Source organism: Hippopotamus amphibius, chromosome 15 (genome assembly GCF_030028045.1).
Source record: "Hippopotamus amphibius kiboko isolate mHipAmp2 chromosome 15, mHipAmp2.hap2, whole genome shotgun sequence".
Lineage (NCBI taxonomy): Eukaryota > Metazoa > Chordata > Mammalia > Artiodactyla > Hippopotamidae > Hippopotamus > Hippopotamus amphibius.
Window position 1 is genome coordinate 39,535,752 of NC_080200.1, and position 20,078 is coordinate 39,555,829.

Sequence of the window (20,078 nt, forward strand, 5' to 3'; positions counted from 1 at the left end):
ACTTAAACACTTTTCCAAACAGCGGGGTAGGGTTGGGTTGTACATCCTGTATCTCAGGAGGTCAGCAGGACACCTTTGGAAGGTGGTTGGGCAAGCGGGACACATACAATTCAGTCAGGAGTGACTATTCCAAACCCAGTTAGCTGATCCAAGTAATCAAGACTCATCCACTGGTTCGTTTCGGTGGGAAGACGCATTACCGTTGGCAATATTAGCATCCAGCCTGGTTATCAGGAATCTTAGAGATTGTTTGGTCCAAGTGTCTGAGGGCTCTCAGAAATTTCACGCAAGATTCTATGTGTGAACTTCATTTCATTCTTCTAAGTAAAGTGTCCTCAGCTTCTTATCAGATTCTCAAAGAGAATCGTGATCCCAAAACTTTTAGAGTCAGTATCTGGTCCATTCTCTCATTCTACCCATGTGGACACTGAAGGAAAATAATTTATGCAAAGTCATAAAACCACAGGGTAGTATATTTTTCTGTTTTTTTCCCTTTCTTGTGGCATTCTGACCACCTCAACTATTGCCACGTTCACCCTTAGTGGACAATCATTTTTCTTGGTACCATCAAACCCAGTAGGTGGCTGCCTTGGGCTACACAGTTGGCAAGTGATTAATGACTATCAACCATGCATCCATCACAGAAGCTATATTCTGGGAGGCTCTAAGGAACTATAAACACAGTTCCATTCTCAGGGAGTTTATAATCTAATTGGCAGATAATACATCTAAGGACCAGTAGGACGTCAATGCAAAGTCGCATATTTCAAGAGCTATATTTGAATAAGTCAATGTGAACTGGCATCCTGGAGAAAGTACATAAGACCAGGAAGAACTTAAGTTAAATTGCTTAATATTCGGGTTTTGATAACAAAAAAGGAACAGAGCATCTCGGGGTGGAGAAGAGATGAGTGCATCATTAGCTCTACGTATGAGGTGGAGAAATTCACCACCACCTACACGTAAAGTATAGTCTGTGATATCCAAAGAGAGCAAATAATATGGATCCCTAATATGAATGATCAATTAATCTATATAGAAGATGGGTATGGTACATTAAAACATTAGCCGTAAGTAAGTAGGTAAATAAGTAAGTAGGTAAATAAGTAAGTAGGTAAATGAACGGCACTTCTCTGCACATCACGCATAGTCCAAGCTTTCCTTATCAGACTCTACTTTACCAGTTTCTCAGATTAACCAATGATCCTCATTTGTTCCCACTCATTCAGCTATTGGCTTATCAAGAGTCCATTGTGTTTATTTCCAAATTTATCTATGACTTTTGTGTTTGTTATTTTAATAATACTATTTAATGCAATATAATATAAAATAGTGAATATGAGTAAAAAATATAAGTGATGGCTATGTTCAATGGTTTTGAAAGACTTGGTAAAGCTGAACCACTAAAACCTAATTGGCTTTGAACTAAGCGAAAGCAAAATAACTGCAAAAGAGTGAAAAGAAGACTGTAAAATTCTAGAATGATTTTGCAGTCAGATAACTTTGCAAGTGACTTTAAATTTATCACTTGAAAAAACCATAAGTAGAAATTGTAGGTGATACCTTATAGGTATGGTTAAAATGTCCATATTATCCAAAGCAACCCACATGGTCAATGTAATCCCTATTAAAATTCCAATGGCATTGTTCGCAGAAATAAAAAAAAAACAGTAGCAAACCAAATTCTACAGCACATTAAAATGATCTTACATGATCAAATGGAATTCATCCCTAGCATGCAAGAATGGTTCAACACATTCAAATCAATAAATCTGATGCACCACATTAACAAAATGGACAAAAAACAGATGACCATCTCAATAAATGCAGAAAAAGCATTTGACAAAATTCTACATCCCTTCACAATAAAATCTCTCAGCGTTTGACCTTGTGTTTTTTCAAACTGTTGACAATAAACATCTATTAAATGTAATGCTATTGTTAAAAAAAAAAACAAAAAACAAAACAAAACAAAAAAAACCTCAACAAATTAGGTATAGAAGGATTTTACCTCAACATACTAAAGGCCATGTATGACAACCCCACAGCTAACACCATACTTGATAGTGAAAAGCTGACAATCTTTCTTCTAAGATCAGGAACAAGGGTAAACAAAGGAGCCCACTCTGACCACTGCTATGAAACCTACTACTAGAAGTCCTAGCCAGGGCAATTACACAAGAAAAAGATATAAAAACCATCCAAATTGGAAAGGAGGAAGTTAAATTATCTCTGTTTGCAGATGACATGGTATCAAATACAGAAAACCTTAAACATTCCACCCCAAAACTGTTAGAACTAATGAACAAATTTAGTAAAGTTGCAAGATACAAAACAATAATAACAATAATACAAAACTCATTTCCGTTTACATATACTAACAAACTATCTGAAAAAAGAAGAACTTTAGGAAATGCAAATAACTGCTTGGAATGTGGCCTCACAAGACATTTATGACAGAATAAAAATTCAAAATGACCTCCGTGTGCAGAAGCACAAGGGCAAAGCCAACTGAAATGATAAATGTAAAGTCTCATATTAGGTTTTTTAAAAAGCCGATGACATAGATACAAGGCAGAGAAAACCTGGTGTGGCAAAGATCTACGGGGAAGGCAGGGAGCATGGAGCACAAACTCAATATGAATTCTCTGGACTCCCTGCTGTTGGAAAGGCCTAGTTCCATATCTCGGGAAAAAGTGGTTTTCTAGGCTGATCACTTGTCAGAAGTGCTCTAAACCCATCTTCACTCGAGGCAGAGTTCAAAGGGCTGGTATTGATTGGCTTGGGGTAGAGAGGATATAGTGAACATAGACCTGTGTCTTTAGATAAGAAAGACTATCAAATGAAGATGGTGAAGACACCTTCTGTGTTTTCCATATTGGATGAGGAGACCCAGTGGTTCTTTATAGGGAAGCCAATGGCAGTGCTTTATAAAGAAGACCCTTTGATGGCAGTTAGGAATTGCTGACAACAAAGTCAACTGCACGAAAGGGCTGAGCTCTACATCAGTGGTTGTCTGGAAGCAGAGGTTGGATGGCCATCAATCAGAAATGTAACCAGCTACTTCCTGAACACGGTAAGAGGTTGGACTTCATTCAATGTCTCTGACTTCAACTCACAGTAAGAAATATATTTTTGCATAGCAACCCAATGTACCTATTCATATATGTATACTATATGTATATAACTTATATGCAGTACAAAGCTGAAAGAAAAGTTTCAAGAGAAAGTACTTATCCTTACTATGTTATTCACTTTGCTATTTTCTTTCTCTTCTTTTCCTTTCTTTTCTTCTTCTTTTTTAAAAAATGCTGGTAAGAATCCACTAAATTGATTTCACCACCCACTGAACTGTGGTGACCCGTAATTTGAAAAACACTGGACTAGAAGTTTTTCCCTCTAGAATACCTTAGATAGTGCTTCCAACTCTAAAACTCCAAGAATAAAGACCACAGATTTTTTTCAGCCATGGAGACGAATTTATGACTTACAGTTAAATGTTCATAAAATGGCAATGAAGCCTGTTAAACTCCAAGTATGGTCTAGATACATCACTCTCTAGAGCACTGTGTTTCAATATTTGTGGATGACCCACAATAAGACATACATCGAACATTGTGACCCAGTACACACCACATGCACACACAGCTGAAACACAAGTTTCACAAAATAATTCTTATTTTTATTATGTGTGACGCCTTCTGATATTTTCTTTTCTGTTCTATTTTACTTTTGAAAACCTGTTGGTCAGGACCCCACCAACTGATGTCTCTACCTTCTAATGAGCCCATGGTTAAGAACCCTTTCCCTAGGAAGTTTGAGCTGAGGTGAGGAGTGAAGTTCAATCATGTTACAGACATTAACTAGGAAACTGGGCTAGGAATGGTTAAATCCTGCTAAGAAAATACTTTTGAGAGCGGAATTCGTTGGAGCAGAAAACAGCCCTCCAGGGATCCACAGAGCATCCAGAATGACCTTGACAATGGAGGCCATGCTACAGGCCTGAGACGGAGTGAACCAAAGAGCTAATTACAGAACAAGCGGAGATACGTGTGTCCTCCCTCCCACATGGACCTAGCATCCTATGATTTAATGTTTCCTGGAGGACCTTGGATGATTCAGAGGCTCCTGCCTTCAATACTTTCCTTCATGTTATTCCCTCTAAGCGTCGTTTCAGAATCAGAATTGGTAAGATTCTTCTCTGGACTCTCCCACCTCTTAAATCTGATGTTACCATTGCACTGACTATACCACCTTCTAATGTAATTCTATATTTCTGTCTCCCCTACGAGGCTGTGAGCTCCTTAAATGCTGTCTTATTCATCTCTGTGTCCCTTGGAATGTCTGCAGGATCTTTCAAAAGGCAATACCATCAATCCCTTTCCTGCTTAACACTTCCCACAGCTCCCTATTCCCTTCAGGACAGACACGAGATCCTTGATAAAGCCTTTTCTGCTCCAAACCTTGCTTACCTGCCAGCCTTAGCTCTCACCTCACAGAGCTCCAGGCTTCTAAGCAGGTCCAAGAACATTCTGTTTTTGCCTCCAAGCAACTGCTTGAGTAGCTTCTGGCTTGAGCCTTTTCACGCTTCCTCTCTCCCCTTATGCCTGGTTATCCCTGATGTTTTCTCCTTAGCTCCTGTAAAAAGCCTTCCCAGATGCCTTCAGAACTGGGGTAGGGGTCAAGGTTGTGTTCCTCTAAGCCCCTGGTCCCCACCCCTGCCTGCAACACTCACCACTCTGGACTCTGGTCCTCTGCCTTCCCCACCGGACTGTCCAAGCAGAGGCAATTCCCGATTCACCCCAAAATCTCTTGCACACACTTGGCATATGGAAGATATTCAATACATACACGTTTGGATGAATGTATGTACATAGAAAGTATCCAATAAAGGGTGAACTGAGCTGAACTGAAATATCTTCAAACTTAGAAGTGAGGAATAACACAGTGCCCTAAACCAGGGGGTGGCAAACTTCAGCTGGCTGCCAGTTTTTGTAAATAAAGGTTTAATGAAACACAACCACATCGGTCTGTTTAGGTATTGTTTATGACGGCTTTCCTGCTACAATGGCAGAGTTCAGTAGTTGAGAAAAAGACCACATAGCTGGCAAAGCACAAAGTATTTATTACCTGACCCTGTAGAAAACATTTGCCAACCCCTGGTCTAAGACAACAGTCTTCAACCTTGTTTCTGCTACTTTGACAGTCTGCGGAAGCCTGTGAATTCCTTCTTAGAATAATATTTTTAAATGCACAAAATAAAATGCATAGGATCACAAAGGAAACCAGTTATACTAGAAACAATTACCGAAACAATAAAAATTATGATATATTAATATACATACTTCTTCATTAATGCATTAAATAACAATACCTAGCAATGGATTTAGTAACTACAATCGCTTCATAGTAGTGATAAGCATAACGGGATTTTGAGATACATGCAACAGCTCTAACGAGATAAGAACATGTCTGTGATTCTCATGGTGACAAAGTCACAGGAATTGCTAATGCCACTACAGTTTGCTGATGACATTCATATTTGACGAAAACATTATACTTCAGGAGGTAAAACTAAGAATGTAATTTTTGTCCAACCAAAGATCAGGAACCTCTTGCCTTCTGTCCATGAGCCCCTGGGGATTTACAGACTGCAGGTGAAGTACCCTGCTCTAAGATCCCATAGATTATCCAGGGTAAACACGACAGGAGTGAAAGAAAACCTCGTGCTCGGAAAGGCCTCCAAGTCTCTCTCAATTTTACAGACTTGGTTTTACGCAGGATTTGCTCTACACTAAAATGAATTGCAGAGGAAAGTCCAAAACCACTAAGTAATCACAGTTAAGGGGGGAAAAAAAAGATGTATTATTTGACCTTCAGCTTTCAGCCGTCTTTCTTTATTTATGAATTGGCTCAACCCAAGCAAATGACAAACAGATGGATAGAATGGGGTAATGATAAACTCAGCTGGCAATTTGTCCCTGGCGGGGCAACTGGAGAGCACACTTTCATTTACAGTTTACAAATGGCTCCCAACGCTGGTACACAAGAATTCAATTTGTGTCAGCTCCCATCAATCTGACCAGGGATTACATCAGGAAAGCTCACGGTAGGAGGGACTGAAGCTTTACGGGATCAATTTGTAGAACTGTAGGTCAAACGTCCTCAAAAACATTCAGAATCACCCTGCTACCCAGAATTTCTGGGACTAGGCCCCACTCTGGAAGGTGTTTCTGAGATTTTCAATTTGGAAACTAAAGGTAAGAAAAAGGAATTTTTCATGAAACACCATTTGTTAATATGAAATGTCAGCAGACATCCAAACAAGCCCACTCCAGCTTATTTCTAATTCTATTGCTGGCGGTAAGGAAGGCTTATACTTAAAGAGCACAGCTTCCTAAACAATTTCTTCAAAAGAAAGGGAGATTTTTTTCCCCCATCCTCCCCCAAATTAATTAACTGTGTAAGAATGATTCTTTAAATATATCAAGTTCTATACTTTGGGGGGCAGGAAAACCAACACAGGGCTACATCACTGTTAAATAGTGCAGCCATTTGCCCAGTTATTGCCATAAATTCTAGTAAAACGCTATGAAAAGAGTTGGCAATTCACTTGCGTGTTATGAAGGGCTCCAAAACACAAGCTATCATTCAACATGAAATAAAATCACAAGGGGAGCTTTCAAGTTAGTCTTATACATTAGGTATTATTTGAAGCTTTACCACATACCACTAACCCTCTTATGATGAGAAAACAAAAGTAATAAATAGCTGGATCGGGAGAAGGAAAGGGGACGTGCGTGCAGATCCAGGCTGGATTTTGTCCACCTTTTATTTCTGCAGTTGGTAAGGAAAGATGTTGGTTACTGTTGTGTGCCTCGGAAATTAGTGGTAAAGGATTTATCGAATCTCCTGTGACTAGTATGGCGATACATTTCCATTTCCATGGGGCTCAGGGTAAGGAAAAGAATTGACATTTAAAAAAAATTCTTTCATAAGCCATTCTTCTAAGTACTGTACAGACATCTATTTAACCTTCCCAAGGTATCCACTATAATCATCACTACTTTACAGCAGAAGTAAGGCTCAGAGAGGTCAAGGATCTTGTGCAAGGTGGCACCTAGTTGCTGTCACTCTCTGAATTCAATCACATGACTGGCTGTGCCCAAATGTTCTCCAGCACCTATCTGACACCTGGTATGCTGACTCCGTACTGGGTGCCATATTCCACAGAGGGGAGCAAGTCAAGACGTGGTCCTCTTGTCCTGGCAAGGAAGATGGACTTCGAACGAGTAATAAATTACAAGTGTGCTGAGCGTTGCTAGTAAATGTTGCAGGTGTACCTAACATAGTCTCAGGCGGGAGCGGGCATTCAGGGACGGCTTCCTGGAGGAAGTGGTATTTAAGCAGGGGAACCGATGGATGAACAAGAGTTACCTAGGTAAAGCAGAAGAAGAATCTCCTGGCAGAGAATAACAAGCGTAAAGACTTCTAGCCAAGAAAGAACACAGCTATAAAGGAAAGCAGAAAAGACCTATCATAAAAATCTTAATAGGAATAGTTTGCACTGATTAAGCACTTGCTCTATAACAGGTGCCATTCTGCACATTTTTTGGTGTATCAACTCGTTTAATCTCACAACAACTCTATGAGGCAAGTAAATTGTTATCCCCATTCTTCTGTCTGAGGTACAGAGAAGTTAAGTAATCCAACTAAGATCTTATGGTTTAAAAGTAGTGGAGGCAAAGGGTTGGACCAGGGGGTAAGTCCAGAGCCCTGTGCAATAAACCACCTATACTGCCTCACCTTTGTCACAAGGACAGAAAATCAGAGTCACCAGATTTTAGAGGTCAAACAGTCCAGCCTTATTTCATATGGAAGGAAGCTTAAAATTGGAATCAAGGCTGGCTCAGAGCTGTGTCTTCTGATTCCACATTTGGACAAACTTAAACCCAAGAGATGATACCAAGCATTGGACTGTGAGTCTCTATTCTGAATGAAACACTTCTTTAACCTTCATAGCCTGTGACCTTGACCATGAATCACATCACGTCATCCCTTAAAACTATTCAAGGAAAATCCATAATCCGTTCAGCTTCACCTCTGAATCCCAGACTTGATCCTCATTTCAGTAACGGCAGGGTCACTTCCTAGGAGGAAACTAATTAAATTCATTTGTTAACTTGTAGACTGATGAAGCTGATGATGGGATGGAAAGACAGATGACTTTTGACAAAAATATCAATTTTTAAAATAATTTTCAAAACCCACCCAGGTGTGCATGATCTTGAGATTCTCAAGTAAAACCAATATGCAGACATTGCAATCAGCTTAAAAGCAGCTCTACGTGAAGATGAATTTTGCAAGTCTTATTATGGAAGGCATCTGCAAGGGACCAGGGAATTATTTAGGCAGAAAGGTGTGAAAGGGAAAAGAGAAGAAGCATTGCTCTTTCATATTTATAAGTATTACTGTCTTGGGCTGAGATTTAGAGATCATTTCCTGACCCGTGTCCCTAAATTACACATAATTATTTTGAACTTTCACATGCACCCAAAATTAGCCTTAGTGGACTTTTTATTAAAAATAGCCACTGAAAGCTTTAATCTGTCCTTTCCAACAATTGACAATGCAAAACTCTGAAGCAATTTTAACCAATCAGGTTACACCTACAGAAAAACTACAGCAAGATCCCTATATACAAACCTTCAAGTTGCAAACTTTCAAAGATGTGAATGTGCGTTCGCATGTCCAATCAAGTAAGTTAGTTCACGTATCTGGTGTACACTGTCACGTGTGTGCATCCTCTACAAGTGGTTGTGCTTTTGTGTACTTTACCATACAGTATTGTATAGAGCAGGGGTCCCCAACCCCCAGGCTGCAGACCACTGTGGGTCCAAGACCTGTTAGGAACTGGGCCACACAGCAGGAAGGTGAGCAGCAGGCAAGTAAGTGAACCTTCATCTGCCGCTCCCCATCACTTCCCATCCCTCGCATTACCGCCTGAACCATCCCCCACCTCCATCTGTGGAAAAATTGTCTTCCATGAAACTGGTCCCTGGTGCAAAAAATGTTGGTGACCTCTGGTACAGAGTACCATAGTACAGCATCTTTATTTCAAGCCCAGGATGTCCAGAAGCAAGCGTTAAAGCAGCAGTGATATAGCTGGTACTGTAAAATTAAAAATCTTTTGTTCACTTTTTGTGTTTGTTTTTTATGTATTATTCGTGTGAAAAGTATTATAAACCTATTACAGTACAATACTACATAACAGATTGTGTTAGTTGGTTGCCTAGGCTAACTTTGTTAGACTTACGAACAAATTGGACATACAAATGCACTCTCGGGACTGAACACGTTCATATGCAGGGGACTTACTGTATAGGTAAGTTAAATGAAAACTATGTTCACCTTTAACCAACCTGATAGATAGCATATATGGAATGTGGCACCTCAATTGAAACATCAGAGGTAAGGACTATTTTTCCAGGCCTTTGGGTTTTCATTGCCAGCATAGTATATATTTTTCGCTTGTGAGAAAAGTACTTACCCTTGGGAAATTCTTAGGCAGAAGGAGGAAAGTTTCTCAGATATTTATAGCTAAAATATTTCACAACATAGGTAGCTATACTTATGCTTGGTTCTTATTTTAATGAACACTAAGACTGCTGCCCACAAAGAAAATTTCAGTATCACTTTAGAAATAAAATATTCTTCCTACCTCAAATGCATGGTTTTTCTGTTTTAGAAAAAGCACGAGGAAAAAGATTTAAAACACTGCAAAACATGTTACAGCCTGCAGGCTTACTTAGAATTTGCCTCTTCAAATCTTTTCTACACTGATTAAAAATTTAAAATCTACTGTAAATGAGGAAGCTGATGAATAGTCCCCAGGCCAACTTTGGGAGAGATTATGAAGATTACTCTCATCCTGCCAGAGACCAGGCCTCCTCTCTGATACAGTCACTGAGAGCACCCTTTCAAGGTGCTCACCCTGTCGGCATCCTCCATTTTACAGGAGGTAGAAGTTGGATAAAGAACAAAAATTTGCTTGGCCCTAAGCCTGTGACCTAAGAGAGCATCACAAACACATGGACTGTCCCCCTAAAATATGAACAACACTAGCAAATAAGCAGTCAGTACCCCATACCCTCGTCTAGTGTAATTTTTCAGGTTAATCTCTCATTAGCCAGTAATGTATTTCCTTAAAAGTTTTTTGAGACCATTTCCTAACAATGCCTTTGACATCATTATCCTCGTTCATTAAGAGCAACTGATGTATAAGCGCCTACCAAGGCAGAGGACTGGAACCTAATCTTCCAGGGACAGAGCTCAGACAAGAACTTCACATTCAGATGGGTGAAATCTGAGGATAACCGCTGGCAATACACTGATTTCTACAATTTCCTAGCCTTGGCCTGTCAAAGGCCTGCCTCTGGGATAGAAAAAAGAAACTTTTGGCTCACCCAGAGAACTGTCACAGGTGTTTGTGTACACAGTAGGTATCTGGGCAAAAAAGAATTCAATGTTAAACATTAAGCAGACCTCTCTGGAAAAAAACAGATAACTGTAGACCACCAAAGCCTTTCCCACTAACTGCAGTTTCTGATTTAAAGCCCAGGAAAGCTCTCTCTAAACACATAGCCTCAGGCTCTCAGCTGAAATGGGATAGGCTCTGAGATGTTTACAAATGAATGTGGGGATTTATTTTGCAAACATTAAATGCCACAACAAGCTGTGAGAGCTTTCTGTCTGGAATAGCAGCAAACAGCAGCCCAAGATGAGGCTTCCCATTTCCTCAGCTGGAAGAGCTCCGAGTCTATGCTTCCATCTCTGAAGGTGAATCCTGGACAAGAAGGGGACACAGGGTTTTGGGCTGGAAGTTGAGAGACCTCAGTTTTAATTTTAATTTTGTCCCTAACCAGTCATTTTACTTTGGCAAAGCAACGTAAGCAGTTGAGTCCCAATTTCTTTCTTTGTAAAGGAAAAATAGTGGTATAGGGGAAAGGAAATAAACAGATATTGAATGTCTACTATGCATAAACACTCCATGAAGACTATGAACAACAACTACGAGTGTTGCATTAGCTGGATGTTACAGATGAGGAAATGCAGGTTCTGAGATAAAATAACTTCAACAAGGTTACAATATTCTGGAAGAGATAACAGAAACAGAATGCCTAGTATAGGGGCTGGAACCAGGATCTGGGTTTCCCCATTTTACCATGTTCCATTTGGAACACCAAGATATCTAATAATTCTAAATTTGAGGTTAGCTTTCCAGGACATTGCAAAGGTATATTTGTTATGATGAACAGACAAAAAAAAATTTAACAGTTTTTTTAAGTGGTATATACTTTTAATATATTTATACATAAGAATTTGGGGCCTGAGCCCCTCAAATGTTAGAAATAGTTCTGAATGTTGAGATGCATTTTTGTTGAAGAAGAATTATCCTTGTTAAATGCAGGCACATAACACCCATATATACCTTACTCTTGTTTAAATTTTGACATCTACAAAGTTCTTTCTCATATGTGACTTCACTTGATTCTCCTAACGATGCACTGTAAGGCTGGAAGAAGTTATCGCCCATATTTTGCAGATAAGGACATTGTAATCAATGCCTCTGGGGCCTGTATTGCCTCTGCTTGTCCCATTTCTGATTTCAGCAGCAGTTGTGATGTGGAGAGTTTCATGTAAGCCCAACTCACCTGGCAAGGTCAGCTTCAAACCTCAAGCACACGCTTTGCTCACATCACTCTTCCTTCTTTGCCTGGACCTGCCTCCTTAATCCACAGGCCAGCAGAGCCTAAAAGGGTGGGAAGTTGTACCTGGGGAGACTTTCGATCAACAAAAACAGGACAGAAGCCAATGGGTAAATGGCTCTTGTCTTTTTGATAGGCAAATTAGAGAGGAAATCTGTGTGCCCCAGAGAGATCTCTGTGGAATCAGACCCCTAGAAAAGCCCCATTGTCAGTAGAAGTGACTTCTGTAACACACAGTCATCTGTCCTCCTTCCCTCTCCTGACTTTCTCATTCCTGCTTCCAAATAAAATAAATTACTTGCACCCGAGTCCTCATAAAATACTCTCCTTTTGGAGACCCCAAACTTCATGAGGCACTGAGACTAAAGGGAGTGAAGTGACCTGCACAGGGCCCCCTGCTGGCAGCAGAGGAGGTAGCAAGCACTCGCTTCCAGTTCTGGTTCTAAGTGCATCTCATCTTCTACTCTCGGTTGTACACACAGGTTAGGAAACTGCGATTTCCACCTTTCCCCAATATGACAGACTTAAAACAATACATGTTTTTACTACAAAATTAATAGTCAATGATAACCACCACCTTCGCTGGAGGCTACATAGATCAGCGGCCAGGCTACTATGGAAAAATCTTTGCACGTTTCTTCAAAATTTTAAAGTATTAAATTTTGCTTTGCTGGTGTTAGACAAGTAATCTAGAAATGTTAAGTTTCACTCCAAGTTTTATGGATGAGAAAGCTGACGTTTTAGGACTTTCCATTTTTACAGTTTAACCACTATTAGAACCAGCCTTAGAACCTTTTCTACTCCAGGCACATGGCGGGCTTTGCCTCCCAAATCTGTTCAACAGCAGGATTGTAAATTATCCTCAGTGAAGGGCATTGGTCTGGAGCTTTGCTTGGGGGCATCTTTTACTTATGTATTTTTAAATTTTCCCAGCATCTATTCCTCCCTTTTCCATTAATTGCAGCACAACTTTCCTTTGAGGAACCAACCCTCTTGAACTTTCAATCCATGTGTGTACTTCAGGCCTGAATGACCCACCAGTTCTTAGTTCCATAGCTCAGAATATAAGTACCTGGCCAATTAGTGTACTCTTTTCCTTGGCCACAGTGAATGAAGAGGGACCAGAGCCGGGCCAACCAGAATGAATACTGAGACTCTAATAGGTCCACTGAGGAAGAGCCACTCTCTTTCCAGTGGGAAGCTAAGCTAGTCAACAGCAAGCCTTCAGTGCCTGGTGGCCAGCTTGCCACCAAATTGGAAGAGCCTGAAAATAAAGCCAATAAAGGGCGGAAGCAGAGCACAGAGGTGCATGGAGACAGACTGCTGATGTGACACGGAGCTAGTCTTCCCAAATTTAGACTTGTCACAAGACTTGACAGTCACAGGGGCCAATGCATTACAGAAGCTTTTGCCACTTGCAATTCAATAAGTCCTGCCTGAAACAAGCTCTGTACTCAAGCATTAAAGAGACTCAGTGCAGTACTTCTTGAAGAAACAAATATCTGTTTTCTACTACCAAAAATAAGCTAGGAAGTCAAGAAACAGAAGCAGAGCTAATCAAATCATGGCAGGATCCTTCTTCCCAGCTTCAGAGAGCCTCAGAAATGAAGTACTGAACAAGTCTCTTTATGAATCCGTGAAGCAACTGGCCTCAGACAAACCCTAACACCTTTAATGTAGAGAATACCAACTCCACAAACATTGTTTTTCATCAGCTAGGTGCTTCAATTCAAAATTCAACTGCAACCAGAGTTCAGAGGAAGGGCCCTAGATGGGGAATTACTTTTGTTCATTGGTTGGTTGCGGTGTTTTTTGTTTTTCCTTAAAATTACGTAGCAGCATTGAGAATCCATGTTTTTACATCTGTAATTTCTTAGAAGAACTTCTAATCACTCTTCTACCCTCTGATAAGCTACATATGAGAGCTGGAGAGGTAAACCAGAGAAAAAAGCTGAAACCAAACCAAGAAACTTGCCCCACAGCAATAGGGATGCAAAGGAAACAATGTATTGCACTTGTTTTTAGAGGGTTTTTTTTTTTCCCCTCTCCCTTGAGAAAAGTCACCATCAAATATATACTTCAAACACAATGTTTCAAAGCCAGGGGGGCAAGTTTTGAGCTTGAAAAGTAGGCAGCCTGGCAGGGGTGTCTCGAGAGTTTTCAGAGCCTAGGACAGTCTGACTGTGGTGGGGAAATTGGCAAAAGGTGAGGTGAGCACAGACAGGTTTACCAGATGACCCACCATCGAAGAGGGCTGGGAACAGGTGCTGGCCCAAATCAGAGTATGAATATAGGCCTCCAAGTCTTTGTCATCTCTTAAATACACATGCAATGGAGACGTCTATCACGTTTGGAATACCTGAGGTCAATATATTTGGCTTTTGAATGTGACACACAAACTTACCTGATGAATTCCACAGAATAGTACTGAACAGGGGAGCTTCCTTCACTCTCTCCAGGTTTCCAAGATAAGGCCACCTCGGCATCAGAAACCATGGTGACGTGTAGCTCTCGGGGTGCTGTTGGAGGCAGACAGGAATCTAGGCAGGACAGCAAACAACTAGAGTTGGCTGTGGTCTTTGCGGCTGGGAGAGGTTTCATGTGTAAAAAAAATGTGTGTTTTCTACAGCCTAAACATCTCTGTTCAGAACAGCCTGAAAATCCAAACCAAATAAACACACACACACACAAATCACAACTGGATTTTCAACTGGATTCCTGCAAGGTTTGTCAATGAGAGCTGGTCTCCCTTCCCCGCAAGCACTCTGGATGGAAATCCAACTACATTATGTCCAGACTGTTGACCCCAGGACGCACAATGCTGTGTACTCTTTAGAACCTCTGTTTGCATGTCAGAATTGATATTTACCTTCAAGGAAAATCAAATGCTTTTTGATTTAGCTGTTACTTACTTTCAATTCTCTTGTGTGTGTATCTCTCCCCGCCCATCATCAGAGTACATACCCATGGTAAGACACCTGGAAAAAGCCCTCATGTGTAAAGATGCGGGATGATCCTGTCACCCCAAGGAAACTGCTGTTACCACTTTCATATCCAGACTTTCACACCTCCCAGCCTCTCTTTATTGCTTCGGCCAGAAACATTTTTTTTTCCTGCCTTCTCTTCCTAGCAAATCCAATGTAGGTTTCAAAATCTGGGCAAAGATATGGTTCTTTCCGAAACCCTCCCGGAGCCTTGGGGTGGAGGAAGTGCCTCCTCTGAGCATTTCCAGAGCCAGGTGGGCAGACCTCAGATGCACTGGAGCTACTTGTTTACCATGTGCTTCTCCCTTCACAATGAGCTTCCGTGAGCAATGATGTTTTCACGCCATCTTTGTCCCCCAGTGTCCAGCGCGGTGCCACCTCAGTGAGTCTCTGTTGGATTCCCTGGCCTATACAATCTCTTCTCTCGCTCCTCTTCCTCACTTTCTTAATTTCCATTTACTTATCAGATCTCCACTTAGTAGTCATGTCCCCAGGGAATTCTTACCGCACCTCTACATCACATCTTACAAAGGAAGATCTTACAGAACTATGGGAAGCACATCGTTACCTCTGGCTACATATTAGTTAGATAATGTCTTGACCCACTCCACTAAGTTCTGAGAGGGCAGGAGCTGTGCCTGTTTTTGTTCACCACTGAATTCCCAGAGCCTAGCATAGTACAGTGCCTAGTACATAGTAGGTCCTCACTGATATACTGAATGAAAGAGTGAATGACAGATACCCTATGCTAACACATATACATGGAATCTAGAAAAATGGTACTGATGAACCTAGTGGCAGGGTAGGAATAGAGATGCAGACGTAGAGAACGGACTTGAGGACACTGCGGGGAGGGGAAGCTGGGACATAGTGAGAGAGTAGCATTGACATATACACACTACCAAATGTAAAATAGATAGCTAGTGGGAAGCTACTACAGAGCCCAAGGAGATCAGCTTGATGCTTTGTGAAGACCTAAAGGGGTGGGATAGGGAGGCTGGGAGGGAGGCTCAAGAGGGAGGGGATATGGGGATATATGTATACATGTGGCTGATTCCCTTTGTTGTACAGCAGAAACTGACACAATACTGTAACGCAATTATACTCCAATAAAGATAAAAAAAAAAGAGTGAATGAATAGCACCCATCACTTTCCTATTATTAATGAATTAAACCCATTTTACCTTCAGGCAAGGTGGTAATATGCTGAGGAGAGCTAAGCCGCCCTTTGCCAGTCTGGCTGTAAGCTGCCACGCTCACTCGGTATTCAGTGCCTGGTTTCAAATCTCCGATCACTTCCTCCTGTCAATGACCAAACAGGAAGTGTATCAATGATCAGAAGTTCTTTTGTGGCAAACCAGACAATTTCCATGAGGGCTGCATCTTCAGACCCTTGTGAAATTTGCTTGGGAGATTGTTTTGCTTTCTCTAGAACTGGCAAAGTTTTTTAATTTGCAAAGAGGAAAACACCATGACATATTTCCCAAGGCTAGAGAATTACCCTTTATTGGAATCTATACACTTCCTAGAATTGGGCGCTCATTCACCTTACCAGATGTTGCTCTTAACATCTGAGTTCTTCAATGAGAATACCAGGCTGCTGAAATTCAGGTAACAATTTTTTCCAGGGTTGGAATCCCCCAGTTCTTTCTTTCCATGTGCACATCATCGATGTTCAGGGACTAGCCACAACAGCAAACTGAGGTCTTGATTTGTATCCATAAAGCAGGGACTCAAACTTTGGTTCCCAAATTTTAAACGGCATCGGAATCACCAGAAGGGCTTCTTGAAACAAATTGCTAAGCCTGGCCCCCAAGGTCTCTGGTTCAGTAAATCTGGGAAGAGGCCTGAGACTACGCGTTCTTAAAAAGTTCCCAAGTGACGCTGCTGGTGGTTCATGGACCCCACACTGAGAACCACTAGGACCGATGATGGACGTGCGTGTGAACTTCACCTGCACAAACAGCCTTGACCGAAAAGCCCCAGCAGAAGAGGCTTGCTCTATTCTCAGGCTATAGTGCTAAATAGTAAGTGGGAGCCTGGGTCCCACTGGTCTCCGCACATTGTAGTGGAAAGGATACTGACTTTGGACTCAATCAGTCCTGGGCGTGGCTCACCTCCTGGCCTCTGAATTCCATCTATCTCCCCTTCTCTTTCTCCCGTATCTCTAAACCTCTCCCTTATTTACCTGATCCTTCTGTGCTCAAGTAAGTATTTCCTGTGCTCAGGTCACTCTTAAAAACAATCCATGATTCTCCACCGTGCGTGCACCCCTGCCTTGTCTCCAGAGACACAGCCTTCTTAAAGACGTTGTCTCTGCTTCCGCACCTCCTATTCACTCCTCAGCTTACTCCCCTCTGGCCTCTCCTCACTACAAACAACTGAGGTGTTCCTGTCAAAGTCACCACAGCAACCCCGCAGCCAACCCAGTGGGAACGGGCCCATCTTTACCTGACTATGTGCAGCTTTCAATACTGTTGCTCACCCTTTCTTCTTAAAGCTCTTGGTTCCCTTGGAAACCGTGACTGCTCCTCCTGGTCTCCCTCTACGGCCCTTGCCGCTCCTTCCAAGTATCCTCCACCCCCTCCCCACTCTCTGCTGGCCCCTCAGGTGTTGGTCGTTCCCAGAAGTTCACCCCTCACCACCTCCTCTCACTCGGCAGCCTTGCTTACCTGAGCTCATCCACCACTCCCTTAGCGTCTGGCACCTTCGAATGACATCTCCCACCGTCCCCAGCTCTAACCTTCCTCTTGCTATCCAAACATGGGTTTGCGACGGCCTCTTGGACTTCCCTACCCAACAACTACCACACAACTCAAGTGGAATGTAACCAAAGCTCAACGAACCATCCCTCCTCTGACTACCAAACACAAAACAAAAAAACGCTTCACCCTTTGTGTTCTCTCTCTCATTACCCAAACCAGCAATCCCCACACTTTCCTCTCTATGTTCACCCCTCCTCCCTAACCACCATTCAATCAGCTGCCAACACTCTTTCACATCCCTCGAATCGATTTATGTCATTTTATCCTTACAGGCATTTAAGTCCAAGTCCTCGTGATGATGACCATGGCTCTGACTCTCCCGACCACCGATACTCCCTGCACGTCCCATCTGGACTCCAAGCGGCTAATTTATCTTCCTAAACCCCAAATTTGATCGTGTCACTTCCCACTTACAATAGCATCTTTGAGTCCCCCTGTTTATGCTTCCAGCATCATCTCATGCCACCTCCCTTCCTTACATTCTGCATTCCATTCACCCTTGACCACGTGGCAGGGCTCAAATTTATGCCATTCAACTCCTTGCCTCTGGGCCTTTGAACCTGCTGCTCCCTCTACATGAAATGCCCTTCTCCACGCTCCTGCCTGGCTCACCCCTGCTCATCCTTCATGACTCAGTTCAGTGGAGACATTACCTCATTTCTCTGACCCCAGCCCCCAGTCTGGTTAGGCCTCCCTCCTCTACGCCTCCCTGGCGTCCTTGGTGCACCTCAATCATGGCAACGCTCACCTTCTACTGTAACTGTCTGTGTACTGGTCACCTCCTCCCCACCCACGTGAAGGCAGGAAGCAGGTTCGTATTCCCCTGGCATCCCGAAGCTTAGCATTACCCGACATGTAGCAAATACTCAGGCAGTGCTTTTTGATGAGTGAATAAATGAACAAGTGAATAAATGAACAAGTGAATAAATGAACAAGTGAATGAATGAAAGAAATCAAACCAAGATGTAGGATATAAACAGATTACCTCATCAAGAACCAGCTACTCCTAGTGACCCCTCCAACGCGATTAACAGCATCTACATCTCTGCCCCAGACCCAGAGTTCGTAACCCCAGAGACGAGGCTGACTTCCTCTCACCCACCTCCCCCCAGCCACTTCCACATGCCTTTCAGATCTGTTCCCTTCTTCCGCTTCCTTTGAATCCTTACTTAGACCATTTCTACAGCCTCCAAGAGGGTGTCTGTCTCCAGCCTTCCCTTCCCTCTCTCGCCCCCTGACTCCAACCTACATATAACTGCACAAGGGGTCTTTGCTGAACAGATGGTCCTGCCCCCACCCTCATCCCCGCTCTAATCCTCTGCATCTGTGCATCCTAGTTCCACCATCTGTCTCGTGGTTTCAGGTCAAGTAGGGTGGTTAAGAAGCTGGAGGCAGCAGGTGTATACAAGACTCCTGGCTCACTCCTCTCCCCACTGCCACTCCCAGGCTTTTCCCAGGGAAGCGGAAACACACGTTCAGACGAACCTAACACTCTCGCCGGCTTGCGCTTTACAATCCTTTCCTCCTGTGATGTCATCACACTGTGTGAAGTATGGGGGTGGTGATGTGGTTCCACAGATCGTTGCAGATATCAGCTATGTGTCAATACCAAACACAGCCACCATTAGTTACCATTTATTGTTTCCTCTGTTCCAGGAACATATACAGCCTGATTCTTCCATCAGCCCTATGAGGTAGGTATCACTCTTATTTTCACTTCCAGAGGAGAAAACGGAATCTCTGAAAAGTGAATGATTTGCTCAAGGTTATATATTTATTAAGTGGCAAAGTGAGGGTTCGCGTCCTGCTTTGTTTGACTCCAGGGACCAAGTTCTAATTGGATAACACATGAGTGAAAAATATTAAATAATATTTAAATCAACAAAAATTCTTATCATAAACACTGAAAGCCAGGTTATTTTATATATAAAAATGGAAATTTATGCATCAGAAGTTTAAAAGGGATCACTGAAAACCAAGGGAAACTACACTTGTAAAAGTTCTTAATGTCAATGAAAATACAACTAAACTTTTTGTTAGATATAGAAGATTAGTGCTACCTTCTCTCCTGAGAAGTGGAGGGTCACCCTCCCAGACGCTGACTATTTCCAGTCTTTTCTGGTGTCTTTTCCTGAGCTGACAGGCTGGTAGGTTAGCATAAGGGAGTGAAGGTCAAGGGGACTGAGTAGCTGGGGCCACTAATAAGGGGATGGATTCAATGATTTAACCATCATTTCTCCCTCTGACATGCCTCCTTCCAAATGGAATCCCTAAGAATAATGTGACTTGTGATAACGCTTGAATTCTTTATAATAAAATGCTGCAAAATCCCACAAATCTTTCTATTTCTGTCCTTAAATGTCTTCTGCCACTACTTCAGCCTTGCATCAAACTAGGTAAGATGATAAACATACCCTTTTCAAAGAAGAAAAACACAGTGTTTTGTTGTCTTGTGGAAATTTCAAAATGAGTCAAAATATTTATCCCTCTTGGACCTCTTTCTGCACAAGATGGTGAGAAACAAAATCAAAGAAATTGCTTTCTTGGAATAGAAGCCAGAG

The 20,078-nt window shown here is 42.1% G+C and overlaps 1 protein-coding gene across 2 annotated transcripts in view; it reads right to left on the bottom strand.

The window, feature by feature from the left end:
- EGFLAM (EGF like, fibronectin type III and laminin G domains) overlaps window positions 1–20,078 on the bottom strand; it is a 181,406-nt gene that overhangs the window by 90,791 nt on the left and 70,537 nt on the right. For both annotated transcript variants that reach the window (XM_057709655.1, XM_057709654.1), the window contains exons 5-6: window positions 15,937–16,054; window positions 14,173–14,308 (exon numbers count right to left, since the gene is read on the bottom strand). In XM_057709655.1, coding sequence (XP_057565638.1) covers window positions 14,173–14,308; window positions 15,937–16,054 — 254 coding nt within the window. The remainder of the gene's footprint in view (window positions 1–14,172; window positions 14,309–15,936; window positions 16,055–20,078) is intronic.